Source organism: Littorina saxatilis, linkage group LG17 (assembly GCF_037325665.1).
Source record: "Littorina saxatilis isolate snail1 linkage group LG17, US_GU_Lsax_2.0, whole genome shotgun sequence".
In the NCBI taxonomy this organism is placed as follows: domain Eukaryota; kingdom Metazoa; phylum Mollusca; class Gastropoda; order Littorinimorpha; family Littorinidae; genus Littorina; species Littorina saxatilis.
In genome coordinates this window covers 57,455,986-57,481,244 of record NC_090261.1, presented here as the reverse complement: position 1 = coordinate 57,481,244, position 25,259 = coordinate 57,455,986, and the positions used below count along the sequence as shown (strand labels likewise).

Here is a 25,259-nt window from a genome sequence, read left to right as displayed (position 1 = left end):
TGCAGGTTTGCTCGATCACTGGAACCGTGCTGGTCGTAGTCACTGGAACTGTGCTGATTGTAGTCTCTGGAACCGTGCTGGTCGTAGTCACTGGAACTGTGCTGATTGTAGTCTCCGGAACCGTGATGGTTCTTGTGGTCAGTCCAGTCGTGCCTGGCTGATTTACTGCAACCAAACAGACAGACAGGTATAGATAAAAAGGTGGACAAACATACACACTGTGTGTGTGTGTGTGTGGGGGGGGGGGGGGTGTGGGTGTGAGTGTGGGTGTGTCTGTCTGTCTGTGGTCGCCATACATTAAAAATGGCAAGAAACAAGGACAAGATATTGTGCATGCAGACTCCCAAGGAGCCAAAGATGTGCACCTTGGTTAAGTTTCTCGATTGATTGTTTCCTTTTCATATTATGTACCGCCCCATTATCGAATACAGTGCAAGGCCAGTACAGCCTATGCTGTTCACCTGTAGCGCGCATAAATATCAGGAACATATTAGAGATTCTCTGTTGCTCTTATCACGGTGTGTCAACTGATTCCGTTCGTACGCCGGATGTTTCCGTTCCAACGCCGGATGTTTCAGTTTTGACGAAGACACCTGTTTTCGTCAAAATCAGTACGAAAGGAAACAAAACTGTTTGATGCAAAGTCAATACATCTAATGGTTCACAGAGGCCCAATATCACTCGTAGGCGTACTCTGTGCTATCTGACGACCATTGGACTACACATAACTTGTAGTGGGGGCCTGTTTCTCCCTGATCAAACAAATGTGCATAAACGGAAACGCTTTTCGTACGAACAGAAACGTGTTTTTTTTGTACGAACTGAATCATGGCGTACGAACAGAATCGGCATGTTTTCAAAAACAAGTGATTGTACAACAGGAATTAGTTTCTATAAACTTCTGTTCAAGCGGAATGTCGTAACAGGCAATGGTTTTGGTGCTCATGTGCAAATCAGGTGTCAGTTTTGATTACAGAGCGAGAAAAACAAGAAAATGACGGAAAATCATGCAATGTTGCCACGTTTTACCCGAGTGTGCAATCATGAGGTCACCGGCACGGTTGGCCTAGTGGTAAGGCGTCCGCCCCGTGATCGGGAGGTCGTGGGTTCGAACCCCGGCCGGGTCATACCTAAGACTTTAAAATTGGCAATCTAGTGGCTGCTCCGCCTGGCGTCTGGCATTATGGGGTTAGTGCTAGGACTGGTTGGTCCGGTGTCAAAATAATGTGACTGGGTGAGACATGAAGCCTGTGCTGCGACTTCTGTCTTGTGTGTGGCGCACGTTATAATGTCAAAGCAGCACCGCCCTGATATGGCCCTTCGTGGTCGGCTGGGCGTTAAGCAAACAAACAAACAAACAATCATGAAGTTGACTAGCACATTGATATTTATTGTACACATAGCCCTATCAATTTGCTACCTAATCCTTGCAATATCACAAATGTGCGCTGCCCACACGATTTACTGCAATTTCTTTTCCTCGACCAAGTGTCGAAAATCACGCTGAATGAACGGAAACATCCGGCGTACGAACGGAATCAGTTGACACACCGTGCTTATCAGGAGAATAAATGAAGAAGATCACATTAAACAAGAGAGTAGATGAATGTTCTAGAAGCAAAGGGAGGTAACTCTTGATTTGTTATATCTATGGAAGGAAGGTAACTCATGATGCACAAACACCTTATCATTCTCAGAGGATGTAAACAGCTGAATTTAAACCTGCTGTGTTGTTTTTGTCCTAGCGGTAATATGTCAAATTAAATTGATGCTTATACTCCAATATTCTTTTTTTTATGCATGAGCAGCTTCAGAACAAGAAACTTGTGGAATTTCAGAAACATCGAGGGACATAACTCTTGCTGTCATTACCAGCATGTGAATTCTTGTGTGATTAACCATTCTCTATGGCGACCACAGATAGACACACACACACACTTACATCCACTAATATATATATATATTAGATGTAAGTGTGTGTGTCTGTCATAAAGAATGAGTAATCACACAAGAATTCACATTATATTTCTTTCTTTTTCCAAATCGGGCGGAATTCCGGCCGGAATTGCGGGAGGACATTAAAAGTTCGGTCGGAATTTCTGACCAATCAACGACGAGAATAGCTCGAAAGTCCGCGCGCCGCGGGGACACGGCCTATTCGGCGTTCCATAATCTGGCGTTCCATACCATACTGTCAAGGCTGCGCTTGCTGTGGCTGGCTGACCGTGGCTGGCTCACCCCAAATCGGTGCCACGCAAACATCTTGATATGCACCAGACGCGTGAAACCGCAACGCGAGTATCACTTCGGGGCGCTTGTCGTAGGACATGCAGTTGTACTGTCTTGCAAACGCGCCCAGGTCTGTCTCTGTTTGTCTGTTTTACTCTTTCTCTGTCTCTGTCTCTGTCTGTCTGTCTGTCTGTCTGTCTGTCTGTCTGTCTGTCTGTCTCTCTCGCTCGCTCTCTTTCCGATACTCACCTGCAGGGGGCAAACGTACACATGACACCTGGAGATGACCGTTGAAAGGTACGCAAACTTCTGTGTCACCACATGGTCTTGACACGCATTTGTGATCTGGACGCTGCCCACAGACACATGGAGATAGACAGACAGACAGACAGACAGACAGACCCCCCCACACACACACCATGATAACACTCACACACACACACACTCACCATGATAGCACACACACACACCATGATAAGGCCAACAAAAAAGGATAGGTGTGGTTAAGGTAACATAGCCCAAAAAAAATAGGGTAGGAAGGTAGGCAATCACTTTTTTTTTTTTTAAACTTTTTTTTCTGTGTACAAATTAAACCTACTTGACAGGGAAATAAGTGTGCGACTCGAGCGCTTTCGCTTTCATTGCGTTTTCTGCACTCGTTTTTTTTTTGTTTTTTTGGACAAATGTAATAAAAAGTTATAGGGTCGGCCCCTAAGAAAAGGGTAGGTCGGGTTACCGTAACCACACCTATTTTTTTTTAGGCCTAACACACACACACACACACACACACACACACACCATGATAGCACACACACACACCATGATAACACTCACACACACACACACACCTGCACACACACCATGATAGCACACACACATACACCATAACACACACACACACACACACTCTCACTCACACACACACACGCACACACACACACACACACACACACACACACACACACACACACACACACAACACGTCCAGGGTTGAGCCTGTACTTTTTTTTAACGAATAAATACCATTCCGTTCTGTGACGCTTCTTCTGTAGTCCAGCCGTCCACCGATCTGTGATGTTGTTCACTGTTCACGTGCAGTACGCAGTTGCTTTCCCCTTTTACAGAGTTGTCGATCTTGTTCTGAAAAGAATATCTTTCACAGACCTTCGTGTACCAGCACAACCGTTGGCACTGATGAATATTTGTGACTTTATAGCTCCATGTGACATTGTTGTCTCCAAAAGGCATTGCTTCTACGTTCAAAAGAAGAATGAACCAAATAAAAGAATAGTGTTCAAAAAGAAATGTCAGTCCGTTATACGGTAAAGGCGTAACGTTAGACATATTCGTCAAATGGTCTGATCATGTATCGTGTCCGAAAGATGGCCAACTGTTCGGAAGTGTGAACTCGGCAAATAGATATCGTAAACGAACAACAGTCGCCACTGCCATTTGACCTTTTCGTTTTTGTCTCTTTGGAAAATGTCAGCTGAATGCATAATAAAACAAGTCGCGTAAAGCGAAATTACTACATTTAATCAAGCTGTGAAACTTACAGAATGAAACTGAACGCACTGCATTTTTCACAATAACCGTAGTCCGCCGCTCGTGCAAAAGGCAGTGAAATTAACGTGCCTGTTTAGCGCGGTAGTAGTTGCGCTGTGCTGCATAGCACGCTTTTCTGTACCTCTCTTTGTTTTAACTTTATGAGCGTGTTTTTAATCCAAACATATCATATTTATATGTTTTTGGAATCAGGAACCGACAAGGAATACGATGACATTGGTTTTTTTTAAATCGATTTCGGAAATTTTATTTTAATCATAATTTTTATATTTTTAATTTTCAGAGCTTGTTTTTAATCCGAATATAATATATGTATATGTTTTTGGAATCAGAAAATGATGAAGAATAAGATAAACGTAATTTCGGATCATTTTATAAAAATAAATTTAATTACAATTTTCAGATTTTTAATGACCAAACTCATTAATTAATTTTTAAGCCTCCAAGCTGAAATGCAATACCAAAGTCCGGCCTTCGTCGAAGATTGCTTGGCCGAAATTTCAATCAATTTTATTGAAAAATGAGGGTGTGACAGTGCCGCCTCAACTTTTTACAAAAAGCCGGATATGACGTCATCAAAGACATTTATCGAAAAAATGAAATAAAATCTGGGGATATCATACCCAGAAACTCTCATGTAAAACTTCATAAAGATCGGTCCAGTAGTTAATTCTGAATCGCTGTACACACACACACACACACACAGAGACAGACACACACACACACACACACACACACACACACACACACACACACACACACACACACACAGAGACAGACACACACACACACACACACACACACACACACACACACACACACACACACCACGACCGTCGTCTCGATTCCCCCTCTATGTTAAAACATTTAGTCAAAACTTGACTAAATGTAAAATAAAAAAGGTAAGTTGTTTTTATCTCTGTTTTTGGATAAGATGAAGGCATGTCAAAGCGTCGCCTCCTCGAACTATAAATTGAAATGCAACAATGCACACTCTGTTGGAATACTTCAGTTCCCACCCATGAACAGAAAGGGCCAATCAAGTGATTCTTTGATTCAAGGTGCTATTCATTCGTCTCCATAGCTGCAGACTGTTTTGTCCATGTTTTCCATTCTGAGGCAGTCTCCATTGTGACGTAGCTACGAAGGGTGCGCACGACGTTAGATAGACTATGCTGTGCTTATACAGTGGAACCTGCCATCATGACCCCTCATAATAACGACATCTCCCGTTTTCCCGACCGTTCTTGGCACGGATACCTTATACACTGTAACTGACCTTCGGATGGCGACACCCCCTTTTTTACGATGACCGACCTACCAACAAAGGTTCAATTACGACTCTTGCCAAAACACCAGTTTGTGTCAAAGTTCGTAATTTATCTGCACACGCCCCTCATTAGTCACGCATCGCGGACGGACCATCAGGTGCGACAGTCAGTAGTGCGTGCGAAGTAAGTCTTGGGCCGCTGGTCAATCTATGAGAACTGAGTGGTTGAATTGTCCTGAATAAACATGTACAACACTTCTCTTGCTTCCATGCCTACTTACCAAGTCAAGTCAAGTCAAGTCAATATTTATTTAAAAAAAAATAGGGTTACATGATTTAAAAAAAATTGCAATAAACACGACCAAAAATTTTTTTAATAATGAGACACAACACTTCTAATTAACCGAAAATACATCAAGCTTAATTTATAACTAAATAATTGTAATCATACATTTGTTTTACAGGAATGTATATGTTTCTGTGTTCGTTTTTGTTTTAATAAACAACGTGATCAAATAATCAGTACTCTTTCAAAATATTCTTAATGAAATATATCAAATTCAATAACTTTCGTTCTACGTATGCGTACTGGCCGAATGCCTACTGGCCGATTTCTTATGTTTACAGGCCACATTTATAATACCTGTGTGTGTGTGTGTCTCTCTCTCTCACACACACACACACACACACACACACACACACACACACACACACACACACACACACACACACACGTCTGACATAGCAAACGTGTCTTTTTGTGCATGATGTGGTGATCTACCTGATCTAAATTTAGATCCAAAAATAGGCAAGACCAGCCGGGTCCGAGTACGAAATTGATTCGTAAAAAAATCGCAGTTCTTGACTCTTTGGGTGCAAGTCAATGAAACTTGGTAGTTCTTCTAACGGATAGCTGCCTGAGGTATGACTAAAAGCCCCAGGGGCTCCGTGCACCTGGATTTGACAAGTTCAGTACCTTTAATGCAAGATCATTCAGAAAAACTAACAAATAAAAATCTGGAGGGTTCAAAACGTGTTTGTGTGGCTATCCGCTCATTTTTGCGTCAATTCCCGAATTTGGATTTGTTTCCCGAAAGAACATACAAGTCAGAATATTTAATGCAGACACTTGAAACTAAGTGAACCTATCATCCCATATTGCTTGCCACTGTACATCGAATATGAAGTTAATTGCTGAGGTAGTTTAGTATTTACCGGCATAAGCATGTTAATGGGTGGCTGATATTATATTAACAGTGACTGCAATAGATGTAGCAAAGCATTCTCTCTCTCTCTCTCTCTCTCTCTCTCTCTCTCTCTCTCTCTCTCTCTCTCTCTCTCTCTCTCTCTCTCTCTCTCTTTTTTTATTTGTATAAAATATTATGAAATATTTTGAAAGAAAAGGGTTGAAGTTATTACTTGTTCGCCATGTCTTGTTATCAGAATGTGTATTGATTATCAGTTTTAGAACGTGTCCATAAGCAGTCTGCTTGTTAACGTTCTTAATGTTGTTACTGTTTATAACGTGTATACAAGAAATTAATTAAAAAAAACCACGCTTAAACCAATGGGTGGCTTTTTATTAGCGTCACCCTGTATCTAAGATAGCTGTTGATAGTTTGTCAAATAACACAACATTTATTATTGAGTATCGCTTGTCACGTGTCCAGCAACATAAACTGCTTGAACTGCCTTTTTTAAATGTACATATTATATTTTAGAGCTTGTTCATCATATTTCGCTTTACATCAATGGGGTACATACCACATCACATAATGCTTTCATGTGCACCGTAAGATTTATTTGTTTAAATGTGCTGCGCCAATTTCAAGTTGGTTTTTGAGTTAACAATATTTTTTTAATGAATTATCATTTTTTTGCACAAATGTAACCAATAAAACAAGAAGGAGCTAGCAATGCAAGCCGTGTGTATGTGTGTGTGTGTGTGTGTGTGTGTGTGTGTGTGTGTATGTGTGTGTGTGTGTGTGCGTGTGTGTGTTGGTGGGTGTGTACGCGTACGCGCGTGTGCGCGTGTATCCGTTCGTGCGTGCGTGTTTGCGCGAGTGAGTGACTGAGTGCGTTTGTGTTTCCGTGAGTAAGTTTACGTACATATGTGATTAGATTCTATTGCTTTTTCTTTACCTACAAGAGGATACACGATTCGTCACTTTACTTTCGGCATGAAAATTCATTTTTAGTGCTGTCAATGCAATGTGCTTCATCACGGAAATTCTGGGTTCAAATAAACTCAGCTCTGATCCCTTTGTGTGAAAATGAAGACAAGCGCGTTTCTTGAATAAGGGTTATCGTGATCAAACCACTTAGGAACTGTGTTCTTTGCTTTCAATCCATTGACTTATGTTACCGTCTTATCGTATAACGTATACAGGTGTAGCTTTGATGCCTTTTCTTCCAAAGATAACAAAATAGATTTCGATGGGACGGTTCGGTGAGGAGTACCGTTTGGCGTAGAAACCATTCAACAACAAACGACCTGAAAAGCTAACACAACATGCAGAAAGTGTCTCAATTAGAATTTCTTTTTATTGATCTGCACTGTATACGACATTTCACAGCCTCTGATTTAGGGCTCCCCACGGACGCCCCTCCTAGTGCGTCCCGGGACCCCCACTTTTAACTTGTAGAGGGTCCAGGGACTCCCACTGCAGTATTTTAGAGGGTCCCAAGGGTCCAAAAGCCGAACAGTCCCAGTGTACTTATAAAACATTGTGGTCACGTATAGTGTACTGCGAAGTGTCGATTGCAGTCTGAAAACGGTATTTACGGTACGCACGATGAAGGACATTTAGTGCATCCTAGGACCCGCTCTTTTAAAATCTAGTGCGTCCAGGGACCCCCTACATATATTTCTAGTACGTGTTTTCGGACGCGCGCTATGGGGAGCCCTGATTGATATAACATATAGTAAGCTTTATCAACTCTTCATTGTTGCTAGCGTGAGAGTTACAGCAACAACAACAAAGTGGAGAAGAAGAAAAATTGCAAAAAGCAAAATCACTACATTTAGTCAGTCTGTAGTCCAAACTGAATGAAACTAAACGCACTGATTTCTTTTACCAAGACTAGTTAATCGTAAGCTCGCCGAAACGCTGCGGCCGAGACAGCACTGATACATTGTTTTGGTAACACAGGCCCAATTTCCACACAAAAAGGATTGTTTTGATTTTTAGCTTGTTTTCAGTCCAAACACACCTTAATATATAATATTATTGGATTCAGAAGATGGTTAAGAATACAATAAAACTATTTGTAAATCTGTAAGCAAGATTTGGATTTAAATCACAATTTTAATGAACAACCTAGTTGATTGATGGTTAAAACTTCAAAGCTGAAATGCAATCCGACAGAGCGGGTTTCAAATAATGTTTGATTGAAAAACGAGGTCGTCACAGTGCCACATCAACTTTTATTAAAAGCCAGATATGCTGGCATAAAAGACTTGTATCGGAAAACAAGATGAGAGAGAGAGAGAGAGAGAGAGAGAGAGAGAGAGAGAGAGAGAGAGAGAGAGAGAGAGAGAGAGAAGGAGAGAGAGAGAGAGAGAGAGAGAGAGGGAGAGAGAGAGAGAGAGAGTGTGTGTGTGTGTAATAAGCAAACAAACGAACAAACAAGTAAACAATCAACACAATGACAAAATAAGCATGTTGCTAATGTTCACAACAATAGACGAAAGGTGGCGAATGGTCAAGAAGGTTTACGAATGTCCCGATCATTACGAATTATTGGCGAATTATATTCGCAAGGGCAATTAGGCACCGTGTAAGGGTAGCATTACAGCCTTATTAAACTGTTTCAGGGGTCAGTTTTAGGACCTCTTTTTTTTGCGTACTCAGTAATGACCTCTCTCTTTATATCTAATGTGTAAGTAAAAAGCGAATTTTGTGCTGAGGATTCGACGCTTCACACAAGCTGTAAGACTGTTCAGGAAATTGAAGTAATTCCTTACAGTATAGTCTGAATGAAGTCAACAGCTGGTGTACTCAGCATTCTATGAAAGTGCACCCAGGAAAGAAAAAAAGCATGATTATTACAACAAGACAAAAACATCAGTCACGACCTCTTTAGTTAAAGCTTTCTCTGGAATCACAACCTGTTCAGCTGGTAACGGAACATCGTGTTTTGGGCGTGATAGTCGATCAGGAATTAAAACAGCAATATCATGTACATTATATTTGTCAAAAAGTACCCAAGAATTTGTTTCTGTTATCAAAGTTAAAGCAATATGTAGATATCGCAGAGAGAGAGAGAGAGAGAGATGCAGATGCAGATGCAGATAATTTATTCAATAGGCCATAGCCCCTTATGAATGGGTGTGAACAAACGGTTCACGTTGCAAATAATATAACTCATCAGGTGCAGAAAAGGTACAACATAATAACATAATAATCGCACAACACTACAGAATAAAACATATATTACACGGTCTTTAACTACGAGGTTACAACATCTCTTAATTTCAAGGCTTTATACAAATACAGGGATACATTTCTGATAACAGTTTCTTGAGTTGAGGCCAGGAGCAGGCTAAGTCTAAAAGTGCTTGGGGTTTTATAATATTTAAATGGGATAAATTTTTCTCTTAATCTGTTTAAGTATGGACAACAAAAAACAAAATGGACTTCATCTTCTTGCTTTTCTTTACAAAGAGGACACATCAACTGATCGGCATTATGTTTTTTATATCGGTTAGAATGCACAGCAATTTCTGAAATACCTGATCGAAATCTAGTCATAATAAACTTTAGATGTCTATCCATATTCAACAAAAGATAGGGTTTAATGTCATGTACAGTACAGAATGTCCGATAAACAGCAAATCTATCACTATTTTGTATATGATAATCCCACTCTTGCCATCTGCAATCGACCAACCTTTCCCTAAAAACACACAAAAAATCTTTTTCATTAACAACGCCCTGGTTCAACCACACAAAACCAAAACCATACTCATACAATTTACAACGAACACTTGAGGCCCAGTTCTTTTTACCACTCTTTTTACCACAAGCTGAAATGCAATCCGACAGAGCGGGTTTCAAATAATGTTTGATTGAAAAACGAGGTCGTCACAGTGCCACCTCAACTTTTATTAAAAGCCAGATATGCTGGCATAAAAGACTTGTATCGGAAAAAAAGATGAGAGCGAGAGAGAGAGAGAAAGAGAGAGAGAGAGAGAGAGAGAGAGAGAGAGATTGAGAGAGAGAGAGAGAAACTGAAACTGAAACTGAAACTGAACTTTATTACCAAAGGATAGAGGTTTTAGGCAAAGGATAGAGGTTTTAGGCAAAGAGAGAGAGATAGAGAGAGAGAGAGAGGTTTTAGGCAAAGGATAGAGGTTTTAGGCAAAGAGAGAGAGAGAGAGAGAGAGAGAGAGAGAGAGAGAGAGAGAGAGAGAGAGAGAGAGAGAGAGAGAGAGAGAGAGAAGTCTGAAGTCTGAAGTCTGAAGTCTGAATATTTTAATGAGTAGGCCTTGGGCCCTTTTCATGGAGATGAGCACATCTCAAGCACCAGCATACAAATGCACATATTGAACAAAAACAAGAACATCCTACTTGTATCGCCCTGTTTCGTTTACGGATTATGGATTACGAATGGAAAGCGCCTTCATGACAAATGTAGAAAAACGTAGCAATAGCGGCTTACTAGTGTTTGAAAACAGCATGGTTAATTTAAACAATGATGGGATTCTAGTGTATTTTCGTGGAATATAATATTCTCTTAACTCAGCATATTTAGGGCATACTAAAATAAAGTGGACTTCATCTTCAACACTGCCACAACAAAATGGACAAGATAAATCAGCGGAGGTTGCATTTAAATTAAAGCGAAATCGATGCACTTTCAGAGGAGATACTCCCAATCTAAGTCTAATCAGAAGATTTCTAGCTTTAATATGTTTCAAATCACTTAAATAGTTGGATAATCTTAGGGTTGATTTGAAGGTTCTGTACAGAGAGAAACGTTCACTTCCTTGTACATTTTCAAGCCAGGTTTGCTTGTAGGATGAAATAAGTGTTTCTTTAAATGCTGTTAGGAACGCCCTCTCATCGCCAACACCTTGGTTTTCCCATACTTCATCAAAACCGTACATGTACAGAGTGTAACAGATCGAGGAGGCCCATGTTTTCTTATTTTGTTCATGGAGATATTTCAGCATTTTATACGCCTTGCTCGGAAGGCGATGATGTGGCATCCTCAATATACGTAGCCAAAAACGAATGCATTTAACAAAGCTGTTTATAAACAAGGGGTACCTTCCCGTTTCTCCATAAACCATAGCATTTGGTGTTCTCATACTCGTATTCAAAAAACGTTTAAGTGCGAATAAATGAACTCTCTCTATAGGTGTATGGTCTGCTTCAACCCCCCAAACTTCGGCACCATATGCCAGCATCGGTTGAATCTGTGCGTCGAAAAGCTTGAAAAAAATACATCCAGCCCTCGCCCTAATATAGGGTCAACAAGAACAGAAAACAATATAATCAAAGAACTATCACATCAAACTTAGTACATTATAACTGTATATATACAATTTTAAAAAATAAATTGTCATGCTGCATTTTAAGTACAATTTCCAAGTGTCAATTTTTAACATAACATAATTTAGATCTGCATATTATTATAATTTTGTTTAACATGCACATACGTTTTAAATGAATTGGTGAACCATTCAGCACATGTTTAGTTGCATTATGTGTGACATATAATTTTTTTTGAAGCTGTCTGTGTTTGTTTTATGCTTAAGAAAAAGAGAGAGAGAGAGAGAGAGAGAGAGAGAGAGACAGAGACGGAGACAGAGAGAGACAGACAGACAGACAGACAGACAGACAGACAGAGACAGACAGAGAGAGAGAGAAAGAGATTGTCAAGCACATGTCCTCTGATAAGTGTCAGCGCTCGTTAGATGCATCCAGTCATCGGGGAAGTCTTGTGCTGTTGTATATTTGAAGAAACATTTATCCCATGATCTTAAGTGCACGAAAGTTGTGCATTGAGGGTCGATGGTGCATCTCGTTGTACAGGTTGACACATCGCCATTCACGTTCTGTACGAAATCTTCATCATGCTTGTTGTAGTTGTAGTTCTCGTAGAAGAGGTAAGTGTTTTGAAGGTTGGTGCAGGCTGCAATGTGAAAGGTGCAGACATAGATCAGTTAGCCTTCATGTAGAATACATTTTGACAGATTCTGTGGGGAATGTTGATGTAATCAAAGAGTGGTGAATAAAGTCTGATTGCGTGTTTGTCTGCGTGTCTTCGTGCCTGTATGTGCTGTATGTGCGTACCTGCTTGTCAGCGTATCTGCGTATGTGAACGCGCGCATGTATGTGTGTGTGTGTGTATGTGTGTGTGTGTGTGTGAGTGTGTATCTGTGTGTGTGTGTGAGTGTGTGTGTGTGTGAGTGTGTTAGTGTGTGTGTGTGTGTGTGTGTGTGTGTGTGTGTGTGTGTGTGTGTGTGTGTGTGTGTGTGTGTGTGTGTGTGTGTGTGTGTGTGTGTGTGTGTCCGTATCTGTCGGTCTGTCAGACTCTGCATAGGTTGTGCGTATATCCTTTTCAGTTATAAAATCGTTTTTGCACAGCAACTTACTGGGCACACAAGCGTACTGTGAGATGGAGAAGTAGTATCCTGCTTGTCACAGACACCGTCCAGAGAAACAGTCCACCATGGCGGGGGTACAGCTGTTCGTGCACGCCATTCCAAGCCAAGCTCCTGTTTCAAACATATGTATGTGGGTTGACTGCTTATATGAGCAAACGTGAAAACGAACAGCCGGAAAAGGTTATTCACACTGGCGCGCACGAGCGCACGCAAGACAATACGCTTTCACAAAGACACGCACGCACACACACTAAAAAGAGCACATTGACACATACCCTGGCACATTTACATAAAAACTCACGCTCTGGCATATGAGTCACAAACTGCCCCTGTCTGTCTCTCTCTGTGTCTCTCTCTGTCTTTGTCTCTGTCTTTTTCACGGCTCTGTCTCTGTGTGTCTTTCTTTGTCTCCGTCTCTCTCTCTCTCTCGCTCTCTGACTGGCTGTCTGTCTGTCTCTGTCTCTCTCTGTTTCAGTCAGTCTGTCTGTCTGTCTGTCTGTCTCTCTTGTACTGTGTTTTCCCGTGCTACTTGCTAAAGAGGCACACTTGTGAGCAAAATTCACCTGTTTCGCAGTGGTCTCCAGTGAAGGCTTGCAGACAGTTGCACGTGTAGGCGTTGACCTGGTCTACACAGTTCCCTCCGTTCTGACAGGGGCTGGAGGCACACTCGTCTGAGTCTGTCGAGAGAACCATGCAAGCGACAATTGTGACAAAAATTGTTGGTTTACGTGCGTCTGTGTTTCATAAGCATGCACGTGAAAAACGGTAACTTATGATTCAAACACTTTCACCCAGTTCAGAAATTCTGGTTAAGAGTTTGTCTTGGAAACCCTCTGGCTTAAAAAAAATTCAGAATGACAAAAGCACAACATATTATTATTAACTTGTTGCAAGTTGAATTTAACACCCATAATCAGCTTTCAAATAATGCTATACCAATGGCCTTGAAATATGTATAGCATGCCTAATTTCTATATCCACACCGTGCGCGCTTTTGAAATCTTTCTGCCATCAGAAAAACAGGCCCGGATTTGGTTCGTCTGTAGTGTAGGTATATTCTTAAAAACTACGTAACATCATGTAGCCTGTTCTGTAATACTCAAATTACGAGCATCATCGACAATCCCGGTTTTAAAATGAAACAAAAGTTACCTGTCTGACAGAGATCTCCAGTGTAACCAGCAGAACAGTTGCACGTGTAGGCGTTGACCTGGTCTACACAGCTCCCTCCGTTCTGACAGGGGCTGGAGGCACACTCGTCTATATCTGTCGATGTGTACATATATGTTTGTCATATTGTCCAGTTAACATTAGAGCAGGAGCATTTGAGGTCCCACATTGCAAATTTGCAAAAGTCAATATCAAATACATTGTGTGTATTCTACATTGTGTGACATGTACTAAATATTGAGTATAACCGTTAACATTAAGTCAAACAATGCACCTCGAAATTAGAAATTAAAGGACAATGTACCGATCTGACAGTGATCTCCAGTGTAACCAGCAGGACAGTTGCACGTGTAGGCGTTGACCTGGTCTACACAGCTCCCTCCGTTCTGACAGTGGCTGGAGGCACACTCGTCTATGTCTGTTTCTGTGCAGAAAAACAGGCAAAGGATCAGCGGTTATTCGATGATTTTTTTTTGCAATCGATCTTTCTGTTTTTTGTTATGTAAGGGTTGATAATAATTATAAGCACGCACAACCAACAAACCATTTGTAATGAACATTTCTGACACTTGAGTTAACCTAGTGCACAAAGCACAACAATCAATCACGATCATTAAACATTTCTGACACTTGAGTTAACCTAGTGCACAAAGCACAACAATCAATCACGATCATTAAACATTACTGACTGACACTTGAGTTATGTAACCAAGTGCACAAAGCACAACAATCACCGTCACGTTTGGAGGCATGCAAAGCCGCTAATCAAACAGGGCTGAGAATTTAGATATAACTTCTTAGCCCTACAAAAACTGCTATGGGTACGCAAAGGTTCCCAAGAGCATACAAGGCTACATGTTGCAGCAGCCACACCCCATCACAAGCAGAACTCCATAATTGACAGGTGTCTGGCTGGCGACGTAGAACGCTCTTCGCCGGCAGACAACTCTGCAGAGTTTGCTTTGAAGGGTGATGCAGTAGTTTCCCTGTTACAGTGAGCCACGTCTGGTCAATAGTCACACATCTTTAACTTCGTATAACTGGTAATAATTAACTTGTAATAAAGTTCTGAGTTCTGCGTTCTGAATACCAGGTTTATACGCGTTGCCTTTTCAAATATTGAAAAGCTCGCTTCCGCTCGCAGATCAGTATTTAAAAAAGCAACTCGTGTAAATCTGGTACGACACAGGTACGAACTTTGGTCTAACACAAAAAAATCAATACTCTGACAAGGTAAACAACCGCTGCAAAATTGCAGGAAGATGATTGCCTCCCCTGGAGACTATTTTCTCAGTTTTTCTCTCATTGTCCTACGTTGTATGTTATGACTTTTGGATTTGTTTTAAATAAATTCTTCTGGCAGTCAAAAGAAATTCTAAGCAGTTTTGAAGTTTGCATAGATTTATATCTCTGACATTTTGGGAAACCCATAACGGAGAGCATGCGAGTTAAAACATGTGTGAGTGTGTGTGTGTGTGTGTGTGTGTGTGTGTGTGTGTGTGTGTGTGTGTGTGTGTGTGTATCTGTGTGTGTGTGTGTGTGTGTGTGTGTGTGTGTGTGTGTGTGTGTGTGTGTGTGTGTGTGTGTGTGTGTGTGTGTGTCCCCATCCTCCCCAATCGAAAGCATACGCTCGATCGCAGAGATCAAAACATTATTTTGATATAATAGATTATTTTTAATAAGCTGACTGTCAGCAAGTGATAACAGACATGTCGAGCAAATTGATATCAACATGAGTCGGCAGTCGAGTGTCGATAGCATTTTCGAAACACACGTCTTTGCTAACGGTCAGCATATCAGAAATAACAATTTTATTTCCCGCTATAATTTCAACCAAAATAGTTATTGAAGCGATCCTGCGTATAGGATGGAAGGAACAGCCAAAATGGAGACCCCATTTACCTGACCTAATGAATATTAACGGCTTCAAAAGGTATCACACAACAATCTGAAGCCAGTTCAAAACTTTGGCTTAGCTTTTTTGTGTGTGCAAGAGATGGGACTGATTCAGAATCAACATCAGAAATAAGGAAATAAGGTCAAACGAAATTTGACATAAACTGAGTTACGCAATTTCATTTGATTCTTTAAATCTTTGATCATGCAATTTTCAAGCGAACTCATCACAGCTTGGCATTCTGATCAGGTGGGTGCATGTGCCTTGCTATACTGTTTACACATACTCACTGACAAAGTTGGCTTTTGCGTATTTTAACATGGTAAAGTGTTCTCTTGTTAAAAATAACACGTGTCTTGTCATTCTTTTAGTAATCGTCATCCTTACATGTTTAATTCGAAATCGGTTAGTTTGTCTTTGTTAGTTTTAGAGCGTTAAACGAAAGGGGTCCCAGCCTGATATACATTTAGCGGGTCATCTAGAATAAGTCATGATATGTCAAATAGTGAAATAGTTCACTAAAATGGTAATCATACACTTTTTTGCAAAGAGTAAAAACATCATGTTCATAGTCGTTGCAACAATCAATGTACACACATTGCTGTGGACATTTATGAAGCGAACTGGTTGGGAATGAACTGAAGTGTTAAAGAGAGCTGCCCCGCCAACATGACTGCCTGCTTCACTGACCGTTGCCTGTGTAAGGATGGCTACTTCTTCTCCCACTTTCAGTACGCCTGTGTGTATGGTGAACTATCTCTCTCTTTTTCTCCTGTTGTCTCTTTTTGTCTCTGTCTGTATTAGCTGTACACACACACACACACACACACACACACACACACACACACACACACACACACGCAGGCACGCACGCACACACGCACGCACGCACGCGCGCGCGCGTTCGTACATATACGCATGAACGCATATACTGACACATACACGCATTCACACACACACACACACACACACACACACACACACACACACACACACACACACACACACACACACACACACACTGAAACAACAGCAACAATGATTAAAATGAAGCTAAATGTATTACCATCAGAGTTTTCTCTGGCACATTCCAACAACACGAAGGTGACAGCTACTCAGACAGCTAATATACGATGAGAATTCTTAACCAAATGGACAGCAAACATAATCCAAAAACATCACACATCGCAGGTGAGATAAAAGAATTAAAAGAAATAAACAGTTACAAGTACTTGGGGTTAAATTTCACCACAAAATTCTCATTGACGCAAATGGTCAGCGATCTGGCCTCAAAGGCAAAGATAAGGACTGGCCAAACTCTAAGATGTTTGTGGAGGCTAGGCAACATACCTAGAAGCGTATTTTTTAAAATATATGACGCACAGGTCCTCCCGATCTTAATGTATGGATCTGAGCTGTGGGGATTCCAAAGGTTTGAAGCTCTTGAGAAAGGCCATTTGTTTGCATGCAAGAAGTTGTTTGTGTGTAGGACGACAAACACCAAACAAGATGGTATACTGTTCAAAAAAAGAAACGCATAGTTGCTACTTGCCAAATTTGTTTTATTTTTCGAAAAAATTAACAGAAAATCCAATATTTAGATTATTTGTTTGAAATTTGGTATGGACACAGTTGAATGCACACACAGTTCATTTGCATCTTCAAATCAATCAGTCAATCAATACGATTGGGTGCCGAGGCTGTCAAGTCAGTAGGGGGTGTGACTGCCTTGAGCAGCAACAACTGCCCGGCACCTTCTGGGCATGGACTGGATCAGATGCCGGATATCTTGCTGTGGGATGGTGTCCCACTCCTCCTGAACTGCCTGCAATAGATCGCGGTGATTTGCCGGCGCTTCTTCTCGCCTGCGCACACGTCTGTCCAATTCATCCCAGAGGTGTTCTATCGGGTTCATGTCTGGCGACATGGATGGCCAGGGAAGCACCTGGACATGGTGGTCGGTGAGGAACTGGGTGGTGAGTCGTGCTGTGTGCGGGCGAGCGTTGTCCTGCTGGAATATGGCATCCTGGTCAGCCAGAAGAGGAAGGGCGTGTGGGCGCAGAATTTCCTCCACGTATCGCTGGGCAGTTATGCGCCCTTGGACGTGCACCAGGGTGCTCCTTCCAGCGGTATTGATCGCCCCCCACACCATGACGCCTCCACCACCATGAACGGGTGCCTCATCCACACAGTTGGGCGCGTAACGTTCGTTTACTCTCCGGTAGACCCTCCTCCGACCATCATGTCGCTGGAGCAGGAAGTAGGACTCGTCGCTGAACCACACGTGTCTCCAGTGATTCCGGACGGTCCAGCGAAGGTGCTGGTTGCCCCACTGCACTCGGTTCTGGCGATGGCGGCGGGTGAGGACAGCTCCTCTGTGGGGTCTGCGAGCTCTCAAACCAGCTTCATGCAGGCGGTTCCGCACGGTCTGGTCCGATAATCGGTGTGGCCCGGGGAGAGCCTGGACAGAAGATGAGGCCGACAGGAAACGATTCCGGAGGTGGCGGAGCCGTATGAAGCGGTCGTGAGCAGCAGTTGTCGCCCTTGGTCTTCCCGCTCGTGGCAAGTCAGCAACGGAGCCAGTGGCTTGAAACCTGACCCACAGTCTACTGATGGTGCTCTGGGACACGTGGAAGTGCCTGGCGATTGCACTTTGACTTTGGCCTGCTTGTAAACGACCCAATGCAATTTGGCGGTCTTCTCTGCTCAATCGGGCCATCTTTCGTCGCTGAATTGTCGTCTGATTTCTTTGTGGCGAACAATCCGCTTTTATGGGTTTTGGAAGACATGGTGAGAGCTCAATATTCCCCGAGTTTCACGAGATTACACTGAAGCATGACGAGTGGTCATGCCAAATGAGCAATTTTGACATTGTAGCCACTGATAACGCATGCGTCACGTGCAGAGCTCACTTGTGGCAATGGACGAAAGGTCGACGACCAGATAAACATTTTCTGCAGTTTGGTGGATATCCTTGTAGCCATATAACTAAATTAACCAAATATTACAAGCTATGCGTTTCTTTTTTTGAACAGTATATATGGTGACTTAGGCCGCTACCCACTTTATGTCACTTCGTCGGTTCGCTGTATTAAGTATTGGCTGAGAGTGTTACATTTGCCAAGCAAAAGACTCCCAAGGAAAGCATATGACATGATGAAACATTTACAGGGTTATGGCAAGAAAATATGGTCTCATTATTTGAAAGAAATGTTATGCATGTACGGCTTTGGAGATGTCTGGCTGCAACAAGGTGTAGGCGATTTGAATCGATTTATAGAAGTATTCAGACAACGATTGTTTGATTGCTTCCAGCAAGACTGGCACGACAGCATCATGAACTCGGAGCGATTTGAATTTTATTCGCTCTTTAAACAAGAAATTCGTGCTGAAGTGTATATAGACCATATTCAGCTCCGCTGTTTTCGAGATGCATACATACAATTTCGATTTGGTATTTCACCCATAAACACTCACAAATGCCGCTATCGAACTGACGTTGTACCGGGCCTTTTGATTTGCCCTGTATGCAGAGAGGACGTGGAAGACGAGAAACATGTATTGCTTGTATGCAAAGGATATTGTGATTATAGACTTGATGTCAAAATATTAAGAGAAAAAACCCAGAGTGAAGATGCGAACAGTATTATACGTGTTATGTCTGTAGATAAAGGGGATTCAGTGGTGCATGTGGCCAGATTCTTATATCGTGTTTTTCAAAAAAGAAAAAGTTTTTTGGACTAGTTAACCAATGTGGAACAGGTGAACGAGACGGCGATGTGTTATACATAGTTTGTGCCGTGGAATGTTAGAGTAGGTTTGATTGCAAAAAATGTATGCTGGTGTAGTACATTTGGGTTGTTGTTGTACCTATTCAAATCGTTGATTTTTGCGCTGGAAATGTTTGTATGTTAGAGAGAGAGAGAGAGAGAGAGAGAGAGAGAGAGAGAGAGAGAGAGAGAGAGAGAGAGAGAGAGAGAGAGAGAGAGAGAGAGAGAGAGAGAGAGAAGTCTGAAGTCTGAATGTTTTAATGAGTAGGCCTTGGGCCCTTTTCATGGAGATGAGCACATCTCAAGCACCAGCATACAAATGCACATAGTTAACAAAAACAAGAACATCCTACTAGTATCGCCCTGTTTCGTTTACGGATTATGGATTACGAATGGATAGCGCCTTCATGACAAATGCAGAAAAACGCAGCAATAGCGGCTTACTAGTGTTTGAAAACAGCATGGTTAATTTAAACAATGATGGGATTTTAGTGTATTTTCGTGGAATATAATATTCTCTTAACTCAGCATATTTAGGGCAAACTAAAACAAAGTGGACTTCATCTTCAACACTGCCACAACAAAATGGACAAGATAAATCAGAGGAGGTTGCATTTAAATTAAAGCGAAATCGATGCACTTTCAGAGGAGATACTCCCAATCTAAGTCTAATCAGAAGATTTCTAGCTTTAATATGTTTCAAATCACTTAAATAGTTGGATAGTGTTAGGGTTGATTTGAAGGTTCTGTACAGAGAGAAACGTTCACTTCCTTGTACATTGTCAAGCCAGGTTTGCTTATAGGATGAAATAAGTGTTTCTTTAAATGCTGTTAGGAACGCCCTCTCATCGCCAACACCTTGGTTTTCCCATACTTCATCAAAACCGTACATGTACAGAGTGTAACAGATCGAGGAGGCCCATGTTTTCGTATTTTGTTCATGGAGATATTTCAGCATTTTATACGCCTTGCTCGGAAGGCGATGATGTGGCATCCTCAATATACGTAGCCAAAAACGAATGCATTTAACAAAGCTGTTTATAAACAAGGGGTACCTTCCCGTTTCTCCATAGACCATAGCATTTGGTGTTCTCATAGTCGTATTCAAAAAACGTTTAAGTGCGAATAAATTAACTTTCTCTATAGCTCTTTCTCACTAGCGAGGCCGGAGGTGTGCACGAGTTTCGTCCCTTTGGTTCGGTAAGTTCCGGTTAAGATAGAGGCGGCTGTCGAGCGCATGAACGTGAAAGAATTGAAAGATTTTCTTCGGAAACATGGCCAACTTGTCAGTGGAAAAAAGAAGAATTAGTGCGCAGAGCAAGAGGCACGTTTCAGCTGCGAAAAGATGGCAAGGATGCTATCGATAATGCTGTGGAAACAAATGATTCAAGTTAGCATTTGACAGACCACTTCGACTGTCAGTGTCACGAACTTGTAGCCTATGTGTTAAATGTTATCAATAATTATTGAGCACACGCGGAATTTGTGCGTGAATCAGTGAGTCCTTTTGATGCTTGGTAGTCATGCATTTATTGTTGTTAACTGGATGTGCGTGTTGTCTAAGGCTAATGTCAGACGGAGCTCGCAAAACACGAAACAAAAGCCGAACAAAAGCAAAACAACACACAAAAGCACCATGTTTTGTTTTTGTTCGGCTTTTGTTTCGTGTTTTGCGAGCTCCATCTGACATTAGCCTGAGAGCAGTTTCACATTACCAGTTCATGGCTCTTTAATGTTACTTCAGTTGTTTTACTTTACATTGTTTACCAACTTTGTTAAACTGCTATTGTTTGTATATGTTTTAGATAAATAAAACCCAAACTGTATCAACTGCGTCTGTTGAAGTGTGTGTGATTATCTGTAAAACAAGTCATTCATCAAGCTTCAGATTCATCATGTCTTTATTCTTTGAATACATATATAATTATATAATACACTGCATTGACGTTCCTCGGCAAATATTTCAGCCAACTGTGAATAAAAAACAAAATGTAATCACACACAGGTAATAAATATTTTTCCCTTAAAAACATAAAAAGCATAGATACACACCACACAAACCCTATTTATAATTTCATGTACATAATCCCACGTTACAAAATAGTGCACTCCTTACAACACACGCTCACACCTGGTTGGTTTGCGTTCAACTTCTCAGACATATTCAGGCATGAAAATTTTCCGTATTTTCCGTATTTTTGAAAAAAATAAACCGTATTTTTTTTTTTTTTACCGTATTTTCCTTTTTTTTTAATTTTTTTTTTTTTTTAAATTTTTTTTCCCCCCCTAGTCATAGCTATAGTAAAATAGTTTTGGGGCCATGTTTGAATCTAATTTTAAGGCTCAGATAGCCCTAGATTGCACCAAATTGCACCCTTGAAAAAAAAATTCCGGGGGGGGATGCCCCCGGACCTCCCTAGAAGTCTTGGCGCTTTGTGCCTGCGAAACTTGGCGCTACGCGCCTTCGAATTTAGTTTTCAGTATTTTTTTTTTCTTCAGTTTTCATGCCTGATATTTTAACTGGATACAAAAATTTGGAGTACAATCCAGCATCAGTTTTCATGCATACTAGTTTTATAATTTCTGTCTTCCATGCATTGGGAATGTAAGCATCAATGAGTGACATACACAGAGTCAATGACTGAGATTTATAGTGACACTAGAGACTACAGTCATACTGAGACACGGCAGTCCTTCTTACAGCTCATGTGCCTGTTACTGTTTCACACAGACAAGAGCAAAATGCACTAATGATTGAAGGAAGTATGTTGTACAACAACATTCTTTTACACTTTTATGTACATGAACAAATAATACCCATCTGATTAACTAGACGAGAAAGTCACTCTGTCAAGTTGCACAAAATCTTGTCATTTTCTAAAAGAAAGAGTAACACCTAGGCGCTGCTCCCAAGCTCTTTTCAGTTGCTTGTTTGTTGGAAGTTTATGTAGCCTGACAACTCTTCCTTCAATAATTTTTCCACGATAGTTATGGCAAATGACACAGTACTGCTTTCCACCACCACACACTCTGAGCGAGCTTTCTTTCAGTGCAGACGCCATGATGTAGAAGATACCGGAACTAACCCAGCGTTTCTCCTTCGTTGAAGAGCATGGAAAGATAACTCGTACTTGACTAGAAGTGAGAAAGAGCTATAGGTGTATGGTCTGCTTCAACCCCCCAAACTTCGGCACCATATGACAGCATCGGTTGAATCTGTGCGTCGAAAAGCTTGAAAAAAATAGCTGGAGATCTGTCACCCAGTTGCCATAAACATTTTAGAATACCAATGACTCCCTTTTTCCCTTTTGCAGCAAAATCATTAAGAGTGTGAGAGAAGGACAGGCGTGTAGACAACCATACTCCTAAATACTTATACATGTTCAAAACGCTCATAGGATGTCCACCATACACCCATCTTTCTCGCAAGGCCAAGTGACCACCGTTCCGAAAAACAACAATATTAGATTTGTCTAAATTAACTTCAAGTCCAAGTCGTCTAGACGAATCCCACAGAATGTTTAACTGATTCTGGAGCCCACATACAGAATCTGAAATAAGAATAATATCATCTGCAAACATCAGAATGAGTATTTCCAAAAAGTCTGGAATAAGTTGAATACCATGTTTTCCCTTCTGGACAATATCATTAGCTAGCTCATTAATTAGTAGAGAAAACAAAACTGGACTACAAATTTCTCCCTGTTTTAAACCCCTTTGGCACATAAAGGAGTTCGAAAAATCACTTCCTGATCGCACTTTTGCTTTTACCACGTCATACATACAGCTGAGCGCCTGGTACATCTTTCCGTTAACTCCATTTTTCTTCAAAGTTTTCCACAACGTAGTTCTTACAACTGAATCAAAAGCTTTACGAAAGTCAATAAAAGCAACATACAACTTCTTATGTGTCAAAAACTGCTTCTGTACCAAAGCTTGTAGTGTAAAAATATGATCAACGGTACTATAGCCTCTGCGAAAACCAGCTTGACTCTCATTTAGTATTTCATGTTTTTCGATCCAATTCGTCAATCTGTTGTTCAAAATGTAGCTATACAATTTGCTGCATATACATAATAATGAAATACCTCTGTAATTATCAGGATTATTCTTATCACCTTTCTTGTGAAGGGGATGAATTATGGCTTCCGTCCATACATCAGGGTAAAGTCTTGAGGTAAACAATTTATTGAAATATTTTGTAAGAAACGGCACAACAGCTGTGGCGGAATTCTTGAAGAGAGAGAGAGAGAGAGAGAGAGAGAGAGAGAGAGAGAGAGAGAGAGAGAGAGAGAGAGAGAGAGAGAGAGAGAGAGAGAGAGAGAAAGAGAGAGAGAAAGAGAGAGAGAGAAAGAGAGAGAGAGAAAGAGAGAGAGAGAAAGAGATCAAATCAAATCAAATTTCATTTTACGAGGGTTGTGGCATAAGCAATATAAACGAGCTTCTTTTCAACCAGCCCTCGCCCAGAGAGGGACTATTCTAATCTTAAATACATATATATACAAACGTAAAACAATTACAAAAGATAAGCATGACAGTAAAAAATAAAAAAATAAAAAGGCAGAAAAACTATTCACAGGACTATAAATTATACACGTTGTAGGCTATACATACATTCTTGCGTTATGAAACACTGATGCTTTATGGACAGATATGATCAATATGAAAATAATCAGAACGAAGTCTTCCATCACTGTGACTTTTCGTAATTTGACATTAAATGTAATGAGAGGTGTTTTTTGAAAGTATTGAGACTTGTTGGGACTCGAACTGATTCCGGGAGAGAATTCCACAAAACGCTGCCAGAATAAGCTAAACTTGATTTAAAGAGATCTATCCGCGGAATGGGGACGTTGAATTTTCGGCTTGGTTTGGCTTTAAATTTTGTAATGAAAGCACGTGGTACATGGCCGGAAAGGATTTTGTGAAGGAGCACGCCTTTATTTGATTTAAATCTTTCTTTTAAGGGCAAAATCTTAATTTTTTTTTATAATCGTCGAAAACAAGACTGGTTTTAATAGAACTGATTTTAGTGCTCGTCTGTATAGACTATACAGTGGTTTTAAAATATTTGCACTGGCTGAGTCCCAGATGGTCGAACAATAATCCGTGATGGTTTGTATACATGTATGTATTATAAAATAATAACCTTGAGTGTGGATCAAGAAAGTGTTTTATTCTGTTCAACAAATATATTTTCCTCGACATGGAGAGAGAGAGAAAGAGAGAGAGAGAGAGAGAGAGAGAGAGAGAGAGAGAGAGAGAGAGAGAGAGAGAGAGAGACAGAGACAGAGAGACAGAGAGAGAGAGAGAGAGAGAGAGAGAGAGAGAGAGAGAGAGAGAGAGAGAGAGAGAGAGAGAGAGAGAGTTTGTGCCGTGGAACGATTAGAGCATGATTGAAAGCCGATAATGTATGTTAGCACTGTAAACTTGTTTGTCGTTGCACCTATCCATATTGTTAATTCATGCGCTGGATATGTCTTTAGGTTTAAGAGTGAGAGAGTGAGAGAGAGAATGAGAACGTGCGTCCGTTCGTGTGAGTATAGCCTATGTTAGAGAGAAAGAGATAAAACCGGGTGATTGTCCATAAATACAAACACACGGCATGTACTTCTGACCCCCCTCCCCACACCCCGTTGAAATGAACCTTGTGTGTTTAATCAATAAAATGTCGTACGTCTTACGTCTTACACACACACACACACACACACACACACACACACACACACACACACACAC

The 25,259-nt window shown here is 41.0% G+C and overlaps 1 protein-coding gene across 1 annotated transcript in view; it reads right to left on the bottom strand.

The window, feature by feature from the left end:
* Window positions 1-16,071, bottom strand: part of LOC138953325 (fibropellin-3-like) — a 40,521-nt gene extending 24,450 nt beyond the window's left edge. Inside the window, exons 1-4 of the mRNA XM_070325124.1 lie at window positions 16,041-16,071; window positions 14,167-14,277; window positions 13,836-13,949; window positions 13,247-13,360 (exon numbers count right to left, since the gene is read on the bottom strand). Coding sequence (XP_070181225.1) covers window positions 13,247-13,360; window positions 13,836-13,949; window positions 14,167-14,277; window positions 16,041-16,071 — 370 coding nt within the window. The remainder of the gene's footprint in view (window positions 1-13,246; window positions 13,361-13,835; window positions 13,950-14,166; window positions 14,278-16,040) is intronic.
* Between the last annotated feature and the right edge of the window lie 9,188 nt (window positions 16,072-25,259).